The 21918-nt window shown below is 42.2% G+C and overlaps 1 protein-coding gene across 7 annotated transcripts in view; it reads right to left on the bottom strand.

Annotated features, from left to right (window-relative positions):
• Window positions 1-21918, bottom strand: part of LOC119649635 (protein furry) — a 582748-nt gene that overhangs the window by 24398 nt on the left and 536432 nt on the right. For all 7 annotated transcript variants that reach the window (XM_038051881.1, XM_038051885.1, XM_038051884.1 and 4 more), the window contains 7 exons: window positions 7370-7508; window positions 7127-7269; window positions 6895-7060; window positions 6609-6732; window positions 6293-6553; window positions 5620-6165; window positions 5364-5485 (listed from right to left, as the gene is read on the bottom strand). In XM_038051881.1, coding sequence (XP_037907809.1) covers window positions 5364-5485; window positions 5620-6165; window positions 6293-6553; window positions 6609-6732; window positions 6895-7060; window positions 7127-7269; window positions 7370-7508 — 1501 coding nt within the window. The remainder of the gene's footprint in view (window positions 1-5363; window positions 5486-5619; window positions 6166-6292; window positions 6554-6608; window positions 6733-6894; window positions 7061-7126; window positions 7270-7369; window positions 7509-21918) is intronic.

The following is a 21918-nucleotide window of genomic DNA, read 5'->3' as shown; positions in this document are numbered from 1 at the left end:
TTGACGGAAATGCTAAATGCCCGGGAATTTAGGAAGGCGCTTACTTCAATAAGAAAATAAAGTTTATTCAAGTAATACACAATTATTGCAGGGTGTAATGATAAGAGTGGATATAGGAGATCAAGTCGATCATCCTGAGTGGCCGATAATGACCTAGAGGGCAGAGCTATCCCAAAAATCTAAACAAATTGGCTAAATTGACCGTGAACGTCCGCCCACAAAGATTGAAGCTCCATCAAAGTGCTCGGTCGACACGTTCTTGCACGCCTCTGTACTAGCTAGGCTCGGGAATGTGGGGGGGGGGCCCTTTGAGCGCTTTGATCCCTCACGCTTCATTACTAAAAAACAACGTGTCTATTCCGATGCGTGGGTCCGCACCGGATTCGAAAATCGACATCAATAAGGATTTCGCGACGGCCTATCGAATGATAAACAGAACGCGAACTAAATTGGAAAAGAAAAAAAAACGGCTCGACCGCGCGCGTGGAGCCGTACGCACTCGCCCGCGATCAAGAAGGGGAAGATCCACGACGGATCCGGAGACTTACGGCTCCACGCGTTGTTATGAAGGGTTATAGGAGATCAGGTCGATGATCCTTTCGTATCCTCCTTTCTCCCGCGGAACTTCTATATAAAGGGACATCCTCAAAATGAATAACTGGCCTGAGGATGTCGAGGAAGGGTGGGAACCTCAGAGGTCGCGCCTCATACTGAGGCGGAAGAGACAGTAATTGAGACGGTGATCCGTCGTGGATCTTCCCCTCCTTGATTGCGGCACTCGGGTCCGGAGACTTACGGCTCCACGCGCGCGGTCGAGCTTTTTTTTCTTTTCCTTTCTATTTTCCAATTTAGTTCGCGTTCTGTTTATCATTCGATAGGCCGTCGCGAAATCCTAATTAACGTCTATTTTAGAATCCGGTGCGGACCCATGCATCGGAATAGACACGTTGTTTTGAGTAATGAAGCGTGAGGGATCAAAGCGCTCTGCCCTCTAGGTCGTTATCGGCCACTTAGGATGATCGACCTGATCTCCTATAACCACTCGTATCATTACAAGGGTCGCTCAAGCTTTACTATGGTTGGAGCCACAGGGCGGTGGACCATCATGTCCGAAACCGAAAAAGATGTCAGGCTGGTATGTAAAAGCTCTAGATAAGCAGGCCTTCATAGAAGTATGGCTAGACTAACCCAATAAAGCAGGCGCTTCTACGGGAAGAGCTGCCCATGTGGCTCAATGCACCGCCAAAGCATGTGACTCGTGCATGCCCAGGAGGTGCTCATTTCTCAGTAGAAGGCCAAACTACTGGTGGAATACTGAACTGGCCAGCCTTCCATCAGCCTGCCAGAAGAGCGGCTCAGAGGGCGGTAGGCAGAATCGAGCAAGGGCAAAAAGAGCGCGTCTATAAAATCATCCAGAGGTTATTCCCCCAGCACGAGGAGGGCACTGACAGCTTCCAGCGACATCTGAATGTGAAATCCAGACCCGAGTTGTTCGAAACGCGTATGTCTGAGAGAACATTTCCTGCATCATGGAAGCGATAGAAGTTAATTCCAATGCATAAGGCTGGTAAACCTGCAGGTGAGCCAACCTGCTACAGACCGATATGCCTGGTTTAAATACAGGAGGTTCTCGAAGGATTGACTTATTTCCAAATTATAAGAGAAAACCAGGTTTTGCTTTATTGATTTTTATATAAAAAATTAAGGTAATAACATTATTTATCATACCCTATTGTAGAGACCTCTTCAAGCACTTTAAAAGAGATTCAGGTCAATTATTTGACTTTGAAAGTATTAAATTTTTTAGACATTACGAATTTACGTTTGACGAGCTGTAACTCTATCCATATCGTACCTACAATCAAAGAAAAAGATCCGTTCTTTTTACTATGTAATATGCTTTGTTTCTCTTACTATCATTTCTACATGAAATGCATGGTTTTCCAGAAAATATGGTGTGAAGAATGATAGCATGTTAGGAAGACTCCATCATCAATTCATCAACTCCATCATCAATTCATCAACTCCATCATCATCATCAACGGCGCAACAACCGGTATCCGGTCTAGGCCTGTTTTAATAAGGAACTCCAGACATCCCGGTTTTGTGCCGAGGTCCACCAATTCGATATCCCTAAAAGCTGTCTGGCGTCCTGGCTTACGCCATCACTCCATGTTAGGAAGTGTCTGCCTTGTCTTCTTTTTCTACCGTAGATATTGCCCTTATAGATTTTCCGGGCTGGATCATCCTCATCCATACGGATTAATTGACCCGCCCACCGTAACCTATTGAGTCGGATTTTATCCACAACCGAAAGGTCATGGTATCGCTCATAGATTTCGTCATTGTGTAGGTTACGGAATCGTCCATCCTCATGCAGGGGGCAAAAAATTCTTCGGAGGATTCTTCTCTCGAACGTGGCCACGAGTTCGCAATTTTTCTTGCTAAGAACCCAACTTTTCGAGGAATACATGAGGACGGGCAAAATCATTGTCTTGTACAGTAAGAGCTTTCACCCTATGATGAGATGTTTCGAGCGGAACAGGTTTTGTAAGCTGAAATAGGCTCTTTTGGCTGACAACAACCGTGCGCGGATTTCATTATCGTAGCTGTTATCGGTTGTGATTTTCGACCCTAGATAGAAGAAATTATCAACGGTCTCAAAGTTCAAGTCTCCTATCTTTATTCTTCCCGTTTGACCAGTACGGTCTGATGTTGTTAGTTGGTTGGTTTTAGGTGTTGGGTGGACTTAAAGAGGATCGTGCCCCTTGCATTTACCTCAGCATCACGGATCACTTTCTCCAGGGCCACGTTAAAGAGGACGCATGATAGGGCATCCCCTAGTCGTAGACCGTTGTTGATGTCGAATGGTCTTGAGAGTGACCCATCATGCTTCATGCCATAGTTTATATTATTTTGTAACGGTAAAATAAATTTAATAGTTAGTTAATTTGCCTAATAACATAGTAATATATTATTATAAACTTAATTTGAGTAGATATCGATATGGAGAGTATTTTGAGGCCTGGGCACCGTATAGAGGCAGCTTCATGATTTTGTTCCAGATTTTTCGACGGATAATTTCTGAGAATAATTCCCTTGAAGAAATCATCACTTCCGACTAACTATTAAAGAGGAGCGACAACAGGAGGCACGCCAGGACCAAGTGGTCTCCTATCTTTATTCTTCCCGTTTGACCAGTGCGGTCTGATGTTGTTGGTTGGTTGGTTTTCGGTGCTGACGTTGCCACCATATATTTTGTCTTGCCTTCATTGAATGTGCAGCCCAAGATCTTGCGCCCATTGCTGCCTGCTCGATCTGGATGAAGGCAGTTTGTACGTCTCGGGTGGTTCTTCCCATGATGTCGATATCGTCAGCATAGGCCAGTAGTTGGGTGGACTTAAAGAGGATCGTACCTCTTGCATTTACCTCCGCATCGCGGATCACTTTCTCGAGGGCCAAGTTAAAGAGGACGCATGATAGGGCATCCTCTTCTCGTAGACCGTTTTTGATGTCGAATGGTCTTGGGAGTGGTCAAATCCATGGTCGCATCTATCCAGAGCAAAGTGCGAAAGGCAGAGGAGACTAGAAAAGCGCGGTTATGTACGCCGCGTAGAGACGAAAGGTGACCAAACTCAAGTGAGCTGACTTCGCCCCGTGAATACCTTATGGTGGTTTCACGGGGCTTGGGGAGAGTCGGGAATGTTTTAAGGTGGGTAAGAATCCCAAACGCTGGCGTATCCAGGCCAGTGTCTTTTGAAGATTTCCACCTTCGCAAAAAAAGGAGGGCATACCGACAGAAAGTAAGCCGATTTTGTTTTACACAACAGGTTTTGTTTTATGTAGTGCAGCAATTATAGGTGGTATCATGTTGCTGAGTACGATCTATATTCTCCGCCACCCTGCTGGCTCGGATAGTCCCATACGCTCAGAACATCATTGGCCTATACCAAAGAGGCTGTACTCCAGGTAACAACAGATCAAATGTTCTCTTTGCGGAAAACGATGGAAAACTGTTGGAATATAGCCATAATTTGTACCATCTTTACTTCCAGTTCAAGGCTACCTGTAATAGAATAGCTAGGGTAAAACTGTACACAGCTAAGATACGAGAATTCGGTATCCTGACTAAATTGATAAGACTGACTCTGCCCAATATGCGATGCCAGATAAAAGCAACAGGATGACTTTCCACGCTTTTCATCATCAACAATGGGGTACCTTATCATGCATCCTTTTTAGCCTGGTCCTGAAAAAACTAATCTACCACGCCGATGTAAATATCAGAAACACTATCCTCTTCAAGTCCACTCGAATCGAAAGAACACCCCGAGATGCATGAGCTACCTTCATCCAGATCTAGCAGGCGGTGCGAGATCTCGGGCTGCACATTTATGAAGGTAAGACGAAGTACATATTGGCAATTTCAATACCAACAACGAGACAACAACAAAATCCAATAGAATACAATTTTGAAACCATTGAAAACTTTTGCTATTCAGAGTCGGAAACCGCAACCGATAAAAGTTTCGACGACGAAATCCGCACGCGATTGTTGGCAGTCAACAGAGTCTATTTCAGCTTATAAAAACTGTACCGCCGGAAGCGTCTCACCATAAGGTGAAAACTCTTCCTGGCACCTACGGGAGGATCGACAATTTACTCCATTTAACGACGAAATTTACAAACAATACTACTACCGTTTGGTTATAGATATGTACCCTTAAGGTATGTTACCGTGCGAAAGCCGCCTCAACCATCGTATGCAGGACCTTTTACCATCATGAGAATAATTAATCACCACCTTATGATCATCCTCATCAACGTCAAGAAATTCAATATATCTCCAGGACGATGTCAATTAAAATCGTTGCTTAACTTTTGATTTCTTAAAGATATTAACAACCACCTGTTAGTTCAACGTCACACGTTCACAACAGGCGGAAGAGACCAGTTGTACACGTAATATAATGAATTCACCTAAGTTTTGCGCTGTAAATTGATGACTCCCACCAAAAACTCCAAATTTAATACAGCCTGGAGCCGGCATCCAGCTAATAACTTTTGTTTTCGACAAAACTTTTTTTTGTTGCATATTGTAATTCAATATTTTTAAAGAACGTGGATGAACATATGAGGGCAGACAAAAAAAGTTCGAAAATTGATAACTTCAAATGTGTTTTGTTGTTTTCCATGTCCAAAATAAACAGTTCACCGTTGTGGGTTCCAGAATATTGAATTAGTCAATAAGTGCAAGGAATTGAAAATAACGTTCTTTCTTATGATAATCATTTCCATACAAATTGATTGCTCAAAATTGTACGCAAATAAAAATACCACGACCAAAATAAATATCCAATTACCTGGGAAGCTGTGTCGCCAAGCAACTTCAAGCTCTGTGCACTTCTGGAGCGAGAGAGAGCTGAACTGAATTGTGCGGATTTACGTTCTATATCCAGAATGGTGCTCCTGTTCCGTAGTTCAACTGGAAAATAATCGAAAATAAATAATAAATATAAATATATTTTTTTGGGAACGCAAAGCCAACTTCAGCTAAACCACTAAGTTAAATATAAACCAACACAAGTGTCATCCATTTCTCCGTAGTATTAAACCTACCTTGCTTATCGCTCGGTGAGTTTGTTGCCTTTCTGGCACAATACGATACAGAATAGCTGGTGCTCCGAGCATGACCACCACCCAATGGTGAAAATACGGGAGATTGAGGGGTAGCGCCTGACGGTGACTTCTTTCCTTGTGCTACGGAGCCAGTTCCGTCTTTGTTATTCAAATTCGGTGTACTCTTGAATATATCCTTCATAACATCCAACGGGCGGAAATCAGAATCCAAACTGTCGACAGCGGCTTCAAGAGTTAGGAGCAGCTCAGTAACGTAGCCTTGCATATCTTCACCTTGCTCGGCTACAGTCTCCACCAAACGGGACAAGATATCAGAAAGCATCCGTGAATTGATAGGAACATTTAAAGCGCGGAAAATCTGAAGACAACGTCCTGCATAATGGCGAGACGAGCAGCTAAGGCCCAATTGCAGTGCAGTTTGGGCCCAGCGTTCCGAAATCCTTGCATGCGGATAACTGTCTGAAAATACCTTGACGATATGCTTCAGGAAACATGAAAGCTGATCAGCTGATTTAATGGACCAGACTGAAATGTAGAATAGACAACAACAACATTAATGAAATTGGGAGGGTGTTCGGTTCCATATTTTTCTTTTAAATACTCGGTTAAATCGAATAAGGAATAAGGAAGTCAAACCGATCAGTTCCCTCACCTTTTGCTGTTATGTCCTCATAATTCCATAAAGGTTGGGTCATTTCTTGTGATAAAAATTGAATAAGACTCTTAATGACGTGGGAAATTTGCATTGTTGGTCCTGGTTGCGGTGGAGCATTCTCTTCAGTGACAATCAGTGGAACTTCGCTATTTTCTGAAGTGTTCGGATTAAGTGGGACAATCCCAGTCGAGGTTTGAATTGATGCTGTTGCAGGAGATGTGTGGCCGTACAAGTAGCTGTCGAACTCGGGGTTGGGTTCTAAAGGGAAGTATGATGTTAATGTTCTCTCAAGCTTACTGTGTAAGGGGCTTACCTGTGAAATTGTTTGTGATTACCGGCAATGATGGGACAGTTAAACCCAGTTGAAGCTTTGTCGTTTCGCTATTCAGTAGAATCCTTGCTACAGTCAAATGGTCGTTATGCTCTGCTAGAACAATCTGAAAGGTCAGAAGATTTACGTTAGAATTTTTATCGGAATTAAAGTCAAGAAAAGATTTCAAGTGAATATCTCGCGAAATGTTTCTTGTGCAATGTGCAAAATTCGATTAGAATTTGCAAAAAGGGACAAAGGAACTATCATGCGACATTGCAAAACTTACCAACAAGTTCAAACAAAGCTGCTTGCAGTGCTCTCGTACAATAGGGCGAGTATGATCCAGTCCGAGGAATGAGATATGCAGCATCAGCGGTATATGGAGAGTCCAGTCCAACCCAGGAATTCCGTCTACAATTATATCGACTAACAGCATAACGGCTACATTGCATCTAGGGGGTAAAAAAGCAAATTGATATAAGACTGTGCATTTAGCTTTCTATCGAGAAAGACTTTACCTATGGAACCCACTAATCGGCAGGCTAATGTCAGGGAGAAATTCTGTTAACGGAGCAAAGTAACCTCCATATTCAGGCATAGGAAGTGGATGTGGTGCCAACGGTGGATCCGAGCGAAGTTCAACGTTTTCTTCTTGGCCAAACTGCAGACCGGAACGAAAATTAAATTGAAAACTCAAAACGAACATAAACAGCCATAAATGAAATAAATTTATTCTTAACAACTTCAAAACAATGTTTTACCTCTGGGTCGTTTGCCATTATGTCCTCGGGACGTGGTAGGACGGAAGGACCAGATGCCGCCCTTATTTTGTCACTGCCTCTTGGGGGGCGATTGCCGGTTGATGTAAATGCTCTGATGCCACTGTCCGATTTACATGTTCTGTTAATAGATGAAGTTTTGTCGTGATAACTTTAATTTTGTTCTTGAGAATATGGTCTAATTGGATCTTAGAAAATTAGAAATCCTCGAAAAGTTACTGGAAACTTTAGAATGAACCATTCACGTTTTATGGCTTAGTCGAAAATTATGCCGTGTAGAAAAGCGTTTTTTGGAAGGAGGCGTGTTTAGGTACAGAATCCTTCTTACATGGAAAATTATTTATTCGAATGTCAGCGTAAGTAAATTAACTCAGGGACGTAAATGCAAATTTCAATTGAAATTTTTCAGGCTTCGAATGTAACTTTCAAAAGTACCATCAACTAAAATTTATTTAAATTTAGATAGTACAAGCTAATTAACTGCTATACATGATAATGAGTTAGAAAAGTCAGCCGTTTGTTATGTTCATGGTTGCGATTAACCTTACTCAGAGGCAGTTGTTTTGTAAAAGGATGAGAAGAAAAATCGTACGCAGCGAAGCGGCAATGGTTCCCTGACGATTCCAACTCATCAATGCAAATTACAACAGCTCGGCTCTTTATTTCCAGCCAAGGCTATCAAAGCCAATAAATTGGTCATGTACACCGATCTATTCAATTTTGATGGCGACTGGTGCAAACAACTTAAGAAGAAATCCCACCTAGTTATAAGGATTGCATTTCGGCAAAGTGGGAAGCTTTGTTTTAAGTCAGTAGGAGTATACCTAAAATGTTACGACTAAACTTTGCTGACGGAAGCACGAGCAATTGGCTGAGACAGTACTGCTCCTCCCTCAAAGATATGTGGGAGGATGCAGGGCTAACCCTGAAGAAGGTCTCTGAGCTGCCATTTTTTCAATAAGAGCTTTCTCTGGCTTCCAGAGAAGGATTGTAATGACAGTGTGTCTGGAATAACTTTAATACCTCCACCTGGATAGTGCTAGGCAAAGTAGAAGAGAGAGAGAATAGGACGGAAACTACCCTTACAATCGACGTTCCTGAATCGAGTATTATGGCTCTGCTACGGGTTTAGGACGGTCACTTAAAAAATTACGAATATCGGCTTCCACGGCCAGTAAAAGGCACGAAACATTCGGCATGCTGAAGTGTTTTATGTCAGTAGAAGTCTTAGAACCATAGAACCAGCCCCTGGGTCGTGGTTTTACCAGACAGTCGTGGTTACCGACCTATGTAATGGTTATACTACAACGGTCAAATTAACAATAAAAAATCAACACGGAAATAAGGAAATTCTTTAGTGCTCAGCTTATTTTCCCTATGACGAGGACAAAGTGTAGGCATGAGGGTAATAGCAGGATGCGATGTTAACGCCCACCATATCTGTTGGGGAAGTTCAGTACGGGAGGATCAAAATTATCAGAATATCAAGGACGGAACGGCAAATCCTCAACTCAACCCACTTTCTTCAATGTGGCCATTGGTATCACAGTGGCATCTCCTGATATGACTGAAAGAGAACTGAGTGCTCGAGTTACGATCCCTGGGAGGCACATTGCCGAAATTGAGAAAACAATCTAGATGATTGAAATTAGTATGAAAGAAGTTTTTGAAAAAGAATATACACCGAAGAAGAGTAAAACACCATAATGGAACTCAAATTTGGCAGAAGAACGGCAAGCCAGCATATCAGTCTACAGCAAAAATAGAAGAATCAATATTCGCTCCGTTGGGCACATTCATGCACATCAAAGGTGCCTTCAATGATGCCTCATTCGGACGATTTGTGACGCGGCAAGATAGTGGATCCTGTTAATCAGTTGGAGTCTCCACATACTAGAGTGGAGATGGATTCACAGGTTGGTAGGACGAAAGTGTACTAAGGCACGATGTCTCAGGGACGACCAACACAAAAAGGTTCTGTCTCCTTCGTTACAGCTCCTAGTAATGAACACTTTGCTTTCCTGGAGGAAATAAGTACGAACGAAATAATTATAGGCAAGCTACTCCTTACCCAGGAGTGAAACTCTACCTAGTACAAACACCCAAGTATTTAAGAGTATACCTCGACGTCAAGCTATAGTAGAAGCATCATATCCAAGAACAACATTAGAAATCCTACATATTGTCCTGATGCTCTAATTTTTGGATTTTCACATCTGTAATAAAACCCATTATGATGCATGCATGCGTACTGAATTGCACCCTCCATACTTTTGGAAGTGAAACGTAACGATACTAATAACTCATATAGAATTGATACTATTAGCGCGTGCAAAGGCGACCAATCACAGAATCATGCGTTCAACGGAAAATCTCTTGGCAAACATCAGGTGCCTCTAATGCCTGAAAATCATGTTTCCAGATTTGCCTTTGAGAAGACACACTCACATCACAAAAAGAGTAAAATGACATATGGTCACGAGTCTTTTGGGATTACAGACTTAATAATCTTCACTGATAGATTAGTTATGTAAGATGGATCGGGCTTAGGGGCTTTCCTGGAAAAATTGAGAACTGGGTCAATCAATCTCGCGGCAAAAAGACGATCATATTCCAGGCGGAGTTATGTGCCGTTTTATTGGCAGCAGAAATGTTTGTGACAAAAATGGCGGGCTCACGCAGTTCAATGTATTTTGTCATATTTTTTCACCATAATGGAATCCAACTGCATTATGCTCACCCCATCAAGCTTCAGCTCCTTATGTCAATCGATCCGATTCCGTATTTGCGCAGTGAGGCTGATTTTCTGACACCATTTTGAGGCGTGGCCGATAACTTTAGCCGCGCTAAAGATAAATGCACTTTTGATGGCGTCTCAGTGCTCATCAATATTCTCGGATAGATTTCCTATAGACTGTGCTACATTTGAGCAGAAAAAAAAATAATCCAATTGCTGGACGAAGACCGGAAAGTGGAGACGGTTCGTGTTGAATTTCAATGACCAAGGGTTTGTTTGTCTGCCAGAAGACATAGTAGCGAGACGCAAGTGAAGGCAAGCGACCATCAGGTGATGAACCCTTTCGAGATCGATGTCAGCCACCTTTTTATTACGCTCATTAGTAAGATCTGGATTTAGTGTAGGCGTTTCACCCTTCCAACAAATTCATCTAGTATGCATTGGCCTATGCTGACGATATCGACATCATGGGAAGGACCACCCGAGACGTACAAACTGCCTTCATCCAGATCGAGCAGGCGGCAATGGGCGTGAGATCTTGGGCTGCACATCAATGAAGGCAAGACAAAATATATGGTGGCAACGTCAGCACCGAAGACGAACCAACCAACAACATCAAACCGCACTGGTCAAATGGGAAGAATAAGGATAGGAGAATACAATTTTGAGACCGTTAACAATTTCTCCTATCTAGGGTCGAAAATCACAACCGATAATAGCTACGATGATGAAATCCGCGCACAACAGAGCCTATTGCAGCTTACAAAAACTGTTCCGCTCGAAACGTCTCACCATAGGGTCAAAGCTCTTACTGCACAAGACAATGATCTTGCCAGTCCTCATGTATTCCTCGGAGACTTGGGTTCTTAGGAAGAAGAATTGCGAACTCTTGGCCACGTTCGAGAGAAGAATCCTCCGAAGAATTTTTGGCCCCCTGAGGATGGACAATTCCGTAGCCTACACAATGGCGAAATCTATGAGCGATACCATGACCGTCCGGTTGTGGATAAAATCCGGCTCACTAGGTTACGGTGGGCGGATCACTTAATCCGTATGGATGAGGATGATGCAGCCCGGAAAGTCCATAAGTTTCCGAGGAATACATATTGACTGGCAAGATCATAGTCTTGTACAGTAAGAGCTTTGAAATAGGCCCTGTTGACTGCCAACAACCGTGCGCGGATTTCATCATCGTAGCTGTTATTGGTTCTGATTTTCGACTCTATATAGGAGACATTATCAACGGTCTCAAAGTTGTTGTCTTCTATCTTTATGCCTCCAGTTTTGGGTGCTGGGTAGATTTAAAGAGGATCGTACCCTTTGCATTTACCTCAGCATCACGGATCACTTTCTCCAAGGCCACGTTAAAGAGGACGTATGATAGGGCATCCCCTAGTCGTAGACCGTGTAGACCGATGTCGAATGGTTTTGAGAGTGATCCTGCTGCTTTTATCTTGCCTCGCACATTGGTCTGGGTCAGCCTAGTCAGTCTTATCAATTTCGTCGGGATACTGAATTCTCTCATGGCCGGGTACAATTTTACCCTGGCTATGCTATCATAGGCGGCTTTAAAGTCGATGAATAGATGGTGCAACTGGTGTCCATATTCTAACAGTTTTTCCATTGCTTGCCGCACAGAGAAAATCTGTATCATTTTGATATCATATCTGGGACAGACTTCGAGAGTTCGTTCTACTGCCTCGTAGAAGGTATCCTTCTCCGACTCTGCAGTCTCCTCTGTAGGGACGTGAACGTTAATGAGGCTTATGTTTCTAAATTCGCCTCGCAAGCGCAGAGTGCTTAGCCGTTTGCTTATGTTTTCAAAGACGATAACAGTGGGTTTCATTTTTTGACTAACTGAGAAACCTACTCCGAGCACATGGTTTACTAAATGGGGAATTCATGCTTTCGGTTAAATTGATCCATCGCCAGTGTATAAAAGCCGCTCCATGTCTGTATTGGTTTTCATCAAGAAAACGCTGTTTCGCCACATGGTACATCTGAAGTATTCCGCCCTTCACGTGCTCAACATGGATGCGGGGGAAATCCGCAACTGTCGTTCTTTATAATCGACGTGTCAATGAAGGTATCAAATCCAAAATCTGCCGTAGTGTTTTTTGCTTGAGAGCTAGCCGAATATCAAAGAGGATGCACCGCACCTTGCGGTAATGACGACGAAGATGTTGCATCCGATAATCGTGAAGAGATGGTGTGAGAGATATCTTCGATGGTATGATCATGACCATGTGAGTTGTGTTGAGAAGAGCTCACTAGTTAAGGGTGATCTAAGTTGATGCAAAACGGCGAAAAGGCCGACCGATGGCTTCATACACTTGATGGTGATTTGAGAGCCTCTTGACTCCACTAACATCAAGCCTAAGGCTGAGGAAAATAGTGAATTCATCTAAATGACCCGACTTCACCACTAATCGCAATGTGATAGATCAGATCAAATGTTCGATACCCATTAATTAAAATCCAATTAGCTTTCTGGTGGGTCTTGCGCTAGGACAATGTGCCGCAGATAACGCGGCGGTGAAAGCTGCAAAAGTCTATAAACCCTGCCACCACTGCTGTTACGGTTACTAAGATGATGCGTCCCCATTATATGTCCGAACGATGTGAACTATGTGCATTTTCCATGCAGTAGAATCCACTCTTCCAATATGGCCCCAGGAAATCGTGGGTTGAATTGAAGCGCATTTCAGCTAACCGGCAACGACGGCGCGTAGGTGTGGTTGACGGGCCATACCTCACCTAGCACATTAGAGTAGTTCTAAAAGGGATTGAACCAGGGGTGGATTTGTCAGAGATTGAAGAAGTTTTGAATGGTGAGAAAGTTCAGGTGCTTTCGATATATAATATTGTAAACCGCGATATAACTCCCCAGCCGCCCTATCGTGTGCAACACGATGGAATAACATTTAAGAAGAGTGAAACTCATCTTATATATAACCTACGTTTTGCGCTTCACCGAAGAATCGTCGTAGAAGAGCCGCATAAAAGACTTTGCGTCCTCTATCGCCAATATGAATAGTTGAAAGTCACAAGAAAATTGTTTTTGATGACCTTCAACATATATATTATAATATCCAAAAGCAGCTTTTTCAAAAAATATTATAGATTTCAAAAAAAAAACTAAGTAGATGCTTTCCTTTCAATTTAGGAAGCAAATGTCTCCTTAATGCTAAGCACACTCATTTAGGATCCACAATGATCACTTCCAAAGAAAGACTTGTGGGACATGTTAGGTTAAGATACTATCTTATCTGAATAGCCCACATATTGGCCAGCAGATCGACGAAAAATTCCGGACAGGGTTGATTTTGATACGAAAAAGCCTTCAAGCCATTCGCCCGTCATTAGGACACTTGTGAGCGGACAAGTAGGAAACTAATAATTAAATCCGCGATCTGGTTGAATTTCCGTAAGTATATATGCACTCATCTGGAAAGTAACACTCCATTGAAAATTAGCGGAGAAGTACTCGTAACAATGTTGAAATTGCTCAAACCCACGCCCAAGTATCGCAAGTCTTCCAAAAAATTGCTGGTCCAAGTGAAGCAAAACTTGCAAACACAATAACAAGCTCACATATCTTCAGATCTAAACAAAAAATAGAGCAATTCGATCGCTTCATGAAGCCTTTAAAGATCAACGGAAACAGGAGTGACAAAGCTACTTTCGAGGTTTATTGCTTATTGCATCAACTGTTTTTCCACTGTGGAAAGCTACAAGAAGATGAAGAGACCTGCTCAATGCAAATCACCTTTTAGATCAGCAGACGACCGCTGAACAAGAAGTGATGCCGAAAAGGGGGTGGTCTTTGCAAAACACCTGAAAAAAGTATTCATCCTCCATTTAACGCAGATAGAGTGAAGACTTCCAAAAATATATGATATATGGCTAGGAGAAGAGAAAGCTTTTCATTTAGAGCCAAACAAGTTACCTGAATGTTTAAAAAAACAAGTCGACCCAAAAAGAGCGTTAGGGCATGACCTAATCACGAGTGCACTAGAGGACAGAAAGTTTTGCCCAGCTGTTTTTTCGATAACGGAAGCCTTCGACAAAGTGTGTCACGAATTTTGATCTTTAAAATAAAGAAGCTGCTTCTAGTACAGTTTCACGGAATTTTGGAATCTTTTCTCTTGCAGCACGAATCTACACGAGTACAACATCCAAGGTAGTGTCCTGGGATCGAAACTTTCAACGTTTGCAGATGATACTGCCATTTTAAGTATCCACACTAATCCTCAGGTTGCATAAAAAACTTACAAATCCACGTCCGATGAATTGAAAAGTGGTTTTCAAAATGGAAAATTCGCGTAAGAGAAACCAAGTGCTCACACGCCATTGTATCGACAAAACTGCGCTTAAGTCTCAATCAATGGTATATTGATCCCTCAAAAGAATGTAGTAAACATTGAAACGAAGGCAATGCAAGTGAAGCTGAAAGACATTTTGGCTTCTAAATAAAAAATGTAAGCTGGGACTCGAGTACGAACGTGTGCTTTATGAAGGCGTCATACTGCCAATATAGACTTACGGAGTTCAGTTGTGGGGTCCAGCGTGCTAGTCCAGGTGACGAAGCTTAGCTTCCTTCCTACTTCTTAATCAGGAGACTAGCACAACTGTTGAGTGTCGGTCGATAAAAAAAATGAACAGAGTATAGATAAAAGACAAACAAAACTTTGTCTGTGTAGACATACTATAATGTTACTATTTGAATAATGTATTCTATAGCACTGGCGAGGAACACATCTGAAGTTTAGCTCTAAGACTTGAAAATTGATTGTTAATTTCTATTCTAGAAAGATTCAATAAAATATAAATGTCGTTAAAAAAATAGAAAATTTTAAAGTAGTTGAATGTTATTGGTTTTTCTTTGGTAATCTTTGGTGTGTCCGGATAGCTGAGTGGTTAGAGCACAAGGCTGTCGTACGGAAGGTTGCAGTTCAAATCTCACTGGTGGCAGTGGGATTTGTATCGTGATTTGACTCGGGACACCAGTCGACTCAGCTGTGAATGAGTACCTGAGTCAAATCAGGGTAATAATCTCGGGTGAGCGCAATGCTGACCACATTGCCTCCTATAGGGTACTGTACTGTACTGTATCCTGCAGTGTACCGTTACGGTCTTGGATGAAGTGCTCTACCACACTTCAAGGCCCTGATCCAATATGGATTGTTGCGCCAACTTTGGTGATTTCCACTTCAATAATAATATTTAGTATAAACTCGCCAAAGTACCTGAAAGGCCACAAGAATCTAAAAGTAGCCACTCCCTGACACTTTTCATATCGATACGAACTACGCAACGAATGCAGTGTCTCACGTAAAACATCTTTCGCTATCTCAGAAGTCAAGCGGAAAACATCAGCATTGTATGTAAAAATTATTTCAATGTCAGATTCCAGAATTAGGCCCGATGTCCATTAATATACGTAGTTATTATACAAGCAACGACCTACGATACCACCTACTTTCCTGATGTATGACTTGTAGCAACTATTCAAGCGTCTTCCCTAAAGACTATTAGATGAAAGATTGGAAAACGAAATCGGCAGGGAGTAAATTCAAAAAGGTGTACTTTCTGCACGATACCTTTATTTCGAAATAATAATAAAAAAGATTAACACAGGTAAAAATACCCTTATCACAGTCGATAACTCTACCAAATTTCGCAAGTGATGCGGGTTGTGAGTAATTCACATTTTGGTTAATGTGGCCAGGAGCAGCCCAAAAAATGTGTTTTGTTATGTACCATATCAAGTACGTACATACATATATATGTGATATAGAAAAATAAATGTACGGGAGAAAGGCTAGGAATTTAATGACAGATTTTTATGGTCTAATACACGACCGAGGGCTTGAAAGAAGCGAACTAGAGAAAATGAATCCAAATAAATGGCGGGATAAGCGAGTCACTTTTAAAAAGCTATAGCAAAAAAAGAAATTTACTCCAAAGTAGGCTGACTTTAAAAGAGATGAAAAAAAAAAGGTTTGCAGCTTGTAACCTGTGATGAAGGATAGAAATTTAATAATTTTCTCAGTAGATGGTAATAAAACGCAAGTAATGACATCAGAAATTTTTTGGTGAAAAAAGTTGAATGTCTTCAAAATAAATATCCACATGCGGTATCACAATCAGGAATACTTAGAGTTTTTGATTTATGAATTGCCGTTTTGTAGCTGATTTGAATTCTAATTAGTTATTTGGGACTCACGTAGTCTACAAGCCAACCCGCCTCTTTTTCTAATGTTTTGAATTGTAGGAGTGGGGGAATGCATGTCACTGTTCGAACTTTAAAGGAATGAATGACCGCTCTTAGTCATCCGGAAGATCTGATAGTGATTGTAATGACAGCCCAAATTATTGTAAAGTCAGTTACTGATCTAATTCAGCTACGTCGGTCTCAAAAACTTGAAAGTTGAAGGGGAGGGGACCGCGCTCGAAGCGGAGCATTAGCCCATTATAAAATGAACTAATCCTCTGCTTCCGATCAGCAAGATAGGTCTCCCAATCCTTCGAGTAGTGGCGGATGCAATACGCAAGCGAATGTAAGCGACCAATAGATGAGGATTCCTTTTGAGGGCGACCTCAGCGACTCTCTTGTTGCTCACATCCAGGAGGCAACCCTTAAATCTACCCCTGATTGTAAAGTGTTTTGTTTGATTGCCCGTACAGTGTTGATTAGTTGAAACCTAACTGATCTTATGACAATCCAGAAACCAATATCCCACTTCCCCATCACATGTTCAAGCCAGGTATAGTGAGAGCACACCTTTACCCATCATAATCCTAAACTGCTTGTAAAAGGCATCTTTCTCGCTACATCGGAAGTCTCCGTTGGTGCATATCACTGTACAAGTATGATGCTCCTTCACCAAGACTGGAATCTTGCAGTCAGAAGTCTATCAGAAACCGGCTTTCAAGCCGAGAGAGAGTGGCTTAGGGTAGTCGTCAGAGACAACCTGACGCGGGATACGTGTCTGCTACCACTTGTCCATTGTGGAGGAGCGTGCGACCATTCCAAAAACCAATCATAGTGTATTTTCGATAGCCAAAGGTCTTCTGTTAGTTGCTTTTTACGACAAGCAGAATTTTTAAACCCCAACCATAGAGAGTTTCATTGATAGGTAAAAATCGTATACTTCGCAGCAGAGCTCCATGTACCTTTTCGAAACTTCGAAAAAAAAAATCTTTTTACATCTCAACTCAGATTTCTTAAATTTGCTTTTCTGAGAGACACTGAACACCGTAGACATTTGCATCGCTTATGTCGTATATATTAGCAGCACAACTGCAAAATCGCGTATTTTTAAAAAACCAAATTAGCTTTTATATCTAATAAATAGTTTAAGCCACTCCTATTTTTTCCAAGGATGCGGTTGTTACTTAGGAAAAAGAATGCCTTGATCCGATTTTTCATTTATATGCTGTTTAGATAGGCCATGCGCTATCCACCGAAAAGTCCGAACAATTTTGTGGGGTAAGGCGCTAGGCCGTTTCAGTGTTTCCGAGAATTTTTTGGTCACATAACTTGCAGAAACATAACTTAGTCTTGTTGCCAATCAACACTTGCTTAAGTCTCATCAACTGGAATCTACACCAAATTCCAGTGATAGACTGCATTTCAAATGTGTGCCCCAAAAATCAGAAAAAAAAGGAAGGAATATTACCTTATTTTAGAAATTTACCCGAAAAACCCCCTTAAGTTCATCCAACAAGTACGAAATTTGGTACGGTTATAAGTAATAACATAATGCACAATTTTGAAACATTTTATCAAAAATCCAATTATTATTAACCAAGTTATAGAAGGTTAAAATTGTCTATGTTACGTGAATTCATCGGACTCTAACACGCGTATGTCCCTTAATAAGAGAAACTTCTCGACTGCAGGGAATTTCACCTTAGTAGTGGTCTTTAAAGCGGCCAAATTGTGGAGGAAAAAAAGACCACGCTGAATGGAAACCTATACGGTAGCTCAATAACACAGTCTATGCTGCTGGCGTCAAAACTCCAAATCAAACTTTGCGAATGAGATGGAAGGACGTCGGGTTTCAATGCGAGTTAAATTGAAAGCCATTAATTGTAATTTTTTTACTCAGTATTCAATATTTTTCAAATAGCTTTTTTCTGACGAATCGAAGTTCCAATGCCTCACGGAAGCCAATGGGTTTGTAAGAAGGCGTACAAGAGAAGCCTGATGACTCCTATATTATAAAAACGATTAAGCATCCGCCATCTGTAATCGTATGGAGAGCAATCATCATTATTGGGCCAGGAATCCTTTATTTCGCCGAGAAGACCATGAGGCAGGACCAATATAAAAGAGTTTTGGAGACCGTCCCGCTGCCATATTTCTTTTTCAAATCGGATTTTGGGCATCTTTGTTCTACTTTATGTATCCTTTATAATCCCGATAGTAGATGTAGCCTGCCTCGCATCGCCCACCATTCCCCTTCTTACTCCTATCCTTGTCGAATACCTCATTGACGAACTTGATGCCAAGGTCGGACCTGGCTACGATGGTCTTCCAAACCTCTTTTTGATCAAAACTGGTAAGTCCATCTCCCTTCCCCTATCTCTTATTTTCAACAAAAGCCTTGAAGAGAATCATTTTCCCAGCTTGTGGAAAGAGGTTCTCATTATCCCCATTCACAAAAGTGGCGATCGTTCGCTTGCCGAGAATTACCGTCCCATTTCCCTCCTCTCCTCCTGTTCCAAGATCCTGGGAAGATATGTCAGCGACTATTTGTCCGCCCACTTTGGCCAACACATAGTGAAAGAACAACACGGCTTCGTTAAACGTAGGTCCATTGCCTCCAACCTGCTTGACTTTACCAGCTTTGTCGCCAAATGTCTAAATTCACGGCAAGAAGTGCATACCATTTACACTGACTTCGCGGAAGCCTTCGACACTGTAAATCACAAGATACTTCTATCCAAACTCTCGTCCCTAAACGTTCCCATACCACTTGTTTTATGGCTTGCCTCTTACCTTTCCAACCGATCCTGCCGCGTCTCTTTTGGAGGCTGTACTTCCCGCTCCTTCTCCCCTCTTCTGGCGTCCCACAGGGGTCTATTCTGGGTCTGGTTATTTTTTATTAACGACCTTCCTCCCCTCCTTACTTGTCCCTGTTTGCTCTATGCAGACGACCTTAAGTTGTTTTCCGCTATATCGTCGCCTATGGACTGTGTTTCCCTTCAGAATAACCTGGACACTCTGGTTTGTTGGTGCTCGACTAATGGTTTAGCGCTAAACGTCAGAAAGTGACACTCTATCTGCCACTCCCTAAAACCCTCACCCACTTCTTTCTCCTACTCGCTTAACGGACATTCCTTATCCTGCTTAAATTCCACTCAAGACGTCGGAGTCACTTTCGACAATAAGCTCCAATTTGACACCCATTGCCTCGATGTTATCAATTGAGCAGCAAAATTGTCAGGCTTTATTCTTCGCTCCTCCTCTGATTTTGACTCCATCCAACCCTCCTTAGCTCTCTTCAATTCCCTTGTGAAGAATACCCTCGAGTATTGCTCCGTGATCTGGTCACCCACTCGTAACTGTGATTGTCTTGGCCTTGAAAATGTGCAACGTAAATTCACCCGTTCTCTCTTCTTTAAGAAAAGCTTCCCTCGTGTGGATTACCCCTCCCGCCTCCGCTTTCTAAACCTTCCCTTCCTACAACAGCGTAGATCCTATCTGGATCTATGCACATTCTTTAAACTTTCCTCGGGCCTGATGGACTGCTCCGCCGCTGACGAGATCACCTGCCGTCCTGCGTCTTATAACACACGTAACGCAGATATTTTCAACGTGCCCTTCGCGGAGCTCGAAGTCTATTTTCATTCCCCGATTCCCAGGCTTTGCCGAAATTATAATGCAAAACAGCTTGGTCCTTTTAACTTCCCTACTATAAGTAGTTTTAAACGTAGGATAAGTTTTTTGCTTTCTCCTCCTCCTGAGGACAATAATTAATTGGAATTCTCTCCGTTTGTTGTCCGTTAATTAAATAAATAAATAAATGACGCCCCATGCCACAGCCCCAGATGGGCTTTATAACTGCCTTGTACAAAGGACTCCAATCTAACCGTAAATAATAATAATCATTGGCGCAACAATCCATGTTTGGATGAGGGCCTTGAAGTGTGCTAGAGCAATTCATTCAAGACGGTAATAGTACACTACAGTACATTGTAGGGGGCAATGTGGTCAGCATTGCGCTCGCCCGAGATTATTACCCTGATTTGACTCAGATACTCATTCGCAGCTGAGTCGACTGGTATCCGGCATCCACCTTCTTCCACTAGTGAGATTTGAACCGCGACCTTCTGCTACGAGAGCCTAGTGCTCAAACCACTTGAGCCATCCGGACACTTAAGCATAAAGCGCTTGTTTAAAAGCCAGTGTAGACTCCTTGCTTTAATGGCCATCTGTTGCTTCTTGATTTCAATATGCCTTTTCGGCATAGGCCTTCTTTCCGAGAGGGCATTTCGATTCGTTGACTTTGATCTTTCTGGTGGTCACCCATTCCTCGATTCAATTTAAATGCCATTGTTAGACGCAAGTTGCTAATTGAGATTCCACATGTGTGACCAGAAACCAAGTATCATCCCCAAATGTGGATTTTTTTCTATATTACTGTTAGTTGGCATGTCTGACGTGCAGGTAAGGTACAGCATCGTACGCTTCCTTACGGTACGCCAGCATTAATGTTGTCTTCAAGTGCGGTAAAACATTTGTACCGAAATCCAAGCTTCCGCCCAATTAGATAGGATTCCACAATCTTGTGAATATTAGCGGGAAGCAATTTCTTAATTCTGTACAGCAGGTCTTTGTGCCATAAGTAAAACTCTTAAAAGAAAAAGTTTCTGGTTTTACTATAGACTTATTGTGGTTTTTCGGACACAATATGTGTGCCATACTCTATCAAATGCATGTGCTACGTCCAGGAACACCCCAGAACAACACTTCCTCGCCTCAAATGCTCGGCTAATTTTCGCTGCAATTCTATGAACTTGCTTCGTCGTACTATGCCTTTTCATGATCATAATCAACGGCGCAACAACCGGTATCTGGTCTAGGCCTGCCTTAAAAAGGAACTGCAGAAACTCCGGTTTTGCGTCGAGGTCCACCAATTCGATATCCCTAAAAGCTGCCGGGCGTCCTGGCCTACGCCATCGTCCCATTTCAGGCAAAGTCTGCCTCGTCTTCTTGTTATGCCCTCTGCAGGAGTCAAATTGATGTTTAGGAATTACTTTTTTTCAGCAAGCAAAGGTTGAAGTTTCACCATATGGGGGCTCTTGAAAAGCTTTGACCTTACGGATAGCAAAACTGATTGGTCGATATAAGGTTGCTAGCGTTAAATCCTTGCAAGCCTTGGCGATTATTGTAACAACCGATGCTTTTCAGGACCGTGGGAAGTAACCGAGTTGAATACTCCTATTGAATAACTGGGTGAGATACTGGATAGCGATAGGTGGTAACCCTTTATTTGGATTGACTTTCTGAAGTACGGTTAAATTCAGACGTCTTGCGTTCTTATTTAAAACCTGCTTGCTGACCTAGTTGGGGGTAATTTGGGTAAAAGTGGAATTGACTTGAAAAACATCCTGCCGATAAGTCGCAAACACTGCTCCTTTATCGACATCGCTCTCCGCCCAGTTTCCATTCGCAAGTCTTAATGTTGTTTCAGTCTATACCGATCGCTTGAACTGTTTGGTTGCCCTCCATAGAGAATAATCGTCGCTGTGATAGGGACTGAAACTGCCGGTAAAGTGC

Source organism: Hermetia illucens, chromosome 2 (genome assembly GCF_905115235.1).
Source record: "Hermetia illucens chromosome 2, iHerIll2.2.curated.20191125, whole genome shotgun sequence".
NCBI classification, from domain to species: domain Eukaryota; kingdom Metazoa; phylum Arthropoda; class Insecta; order Diptera; family Stratiomyidae; genus Hermetia; species Hermetia illucens.
The sequence above is the reverse complement of the archived record's forward strand: the minus strand, read 5'-3'. Positions and strand labels throughout refer to the sequence as shown.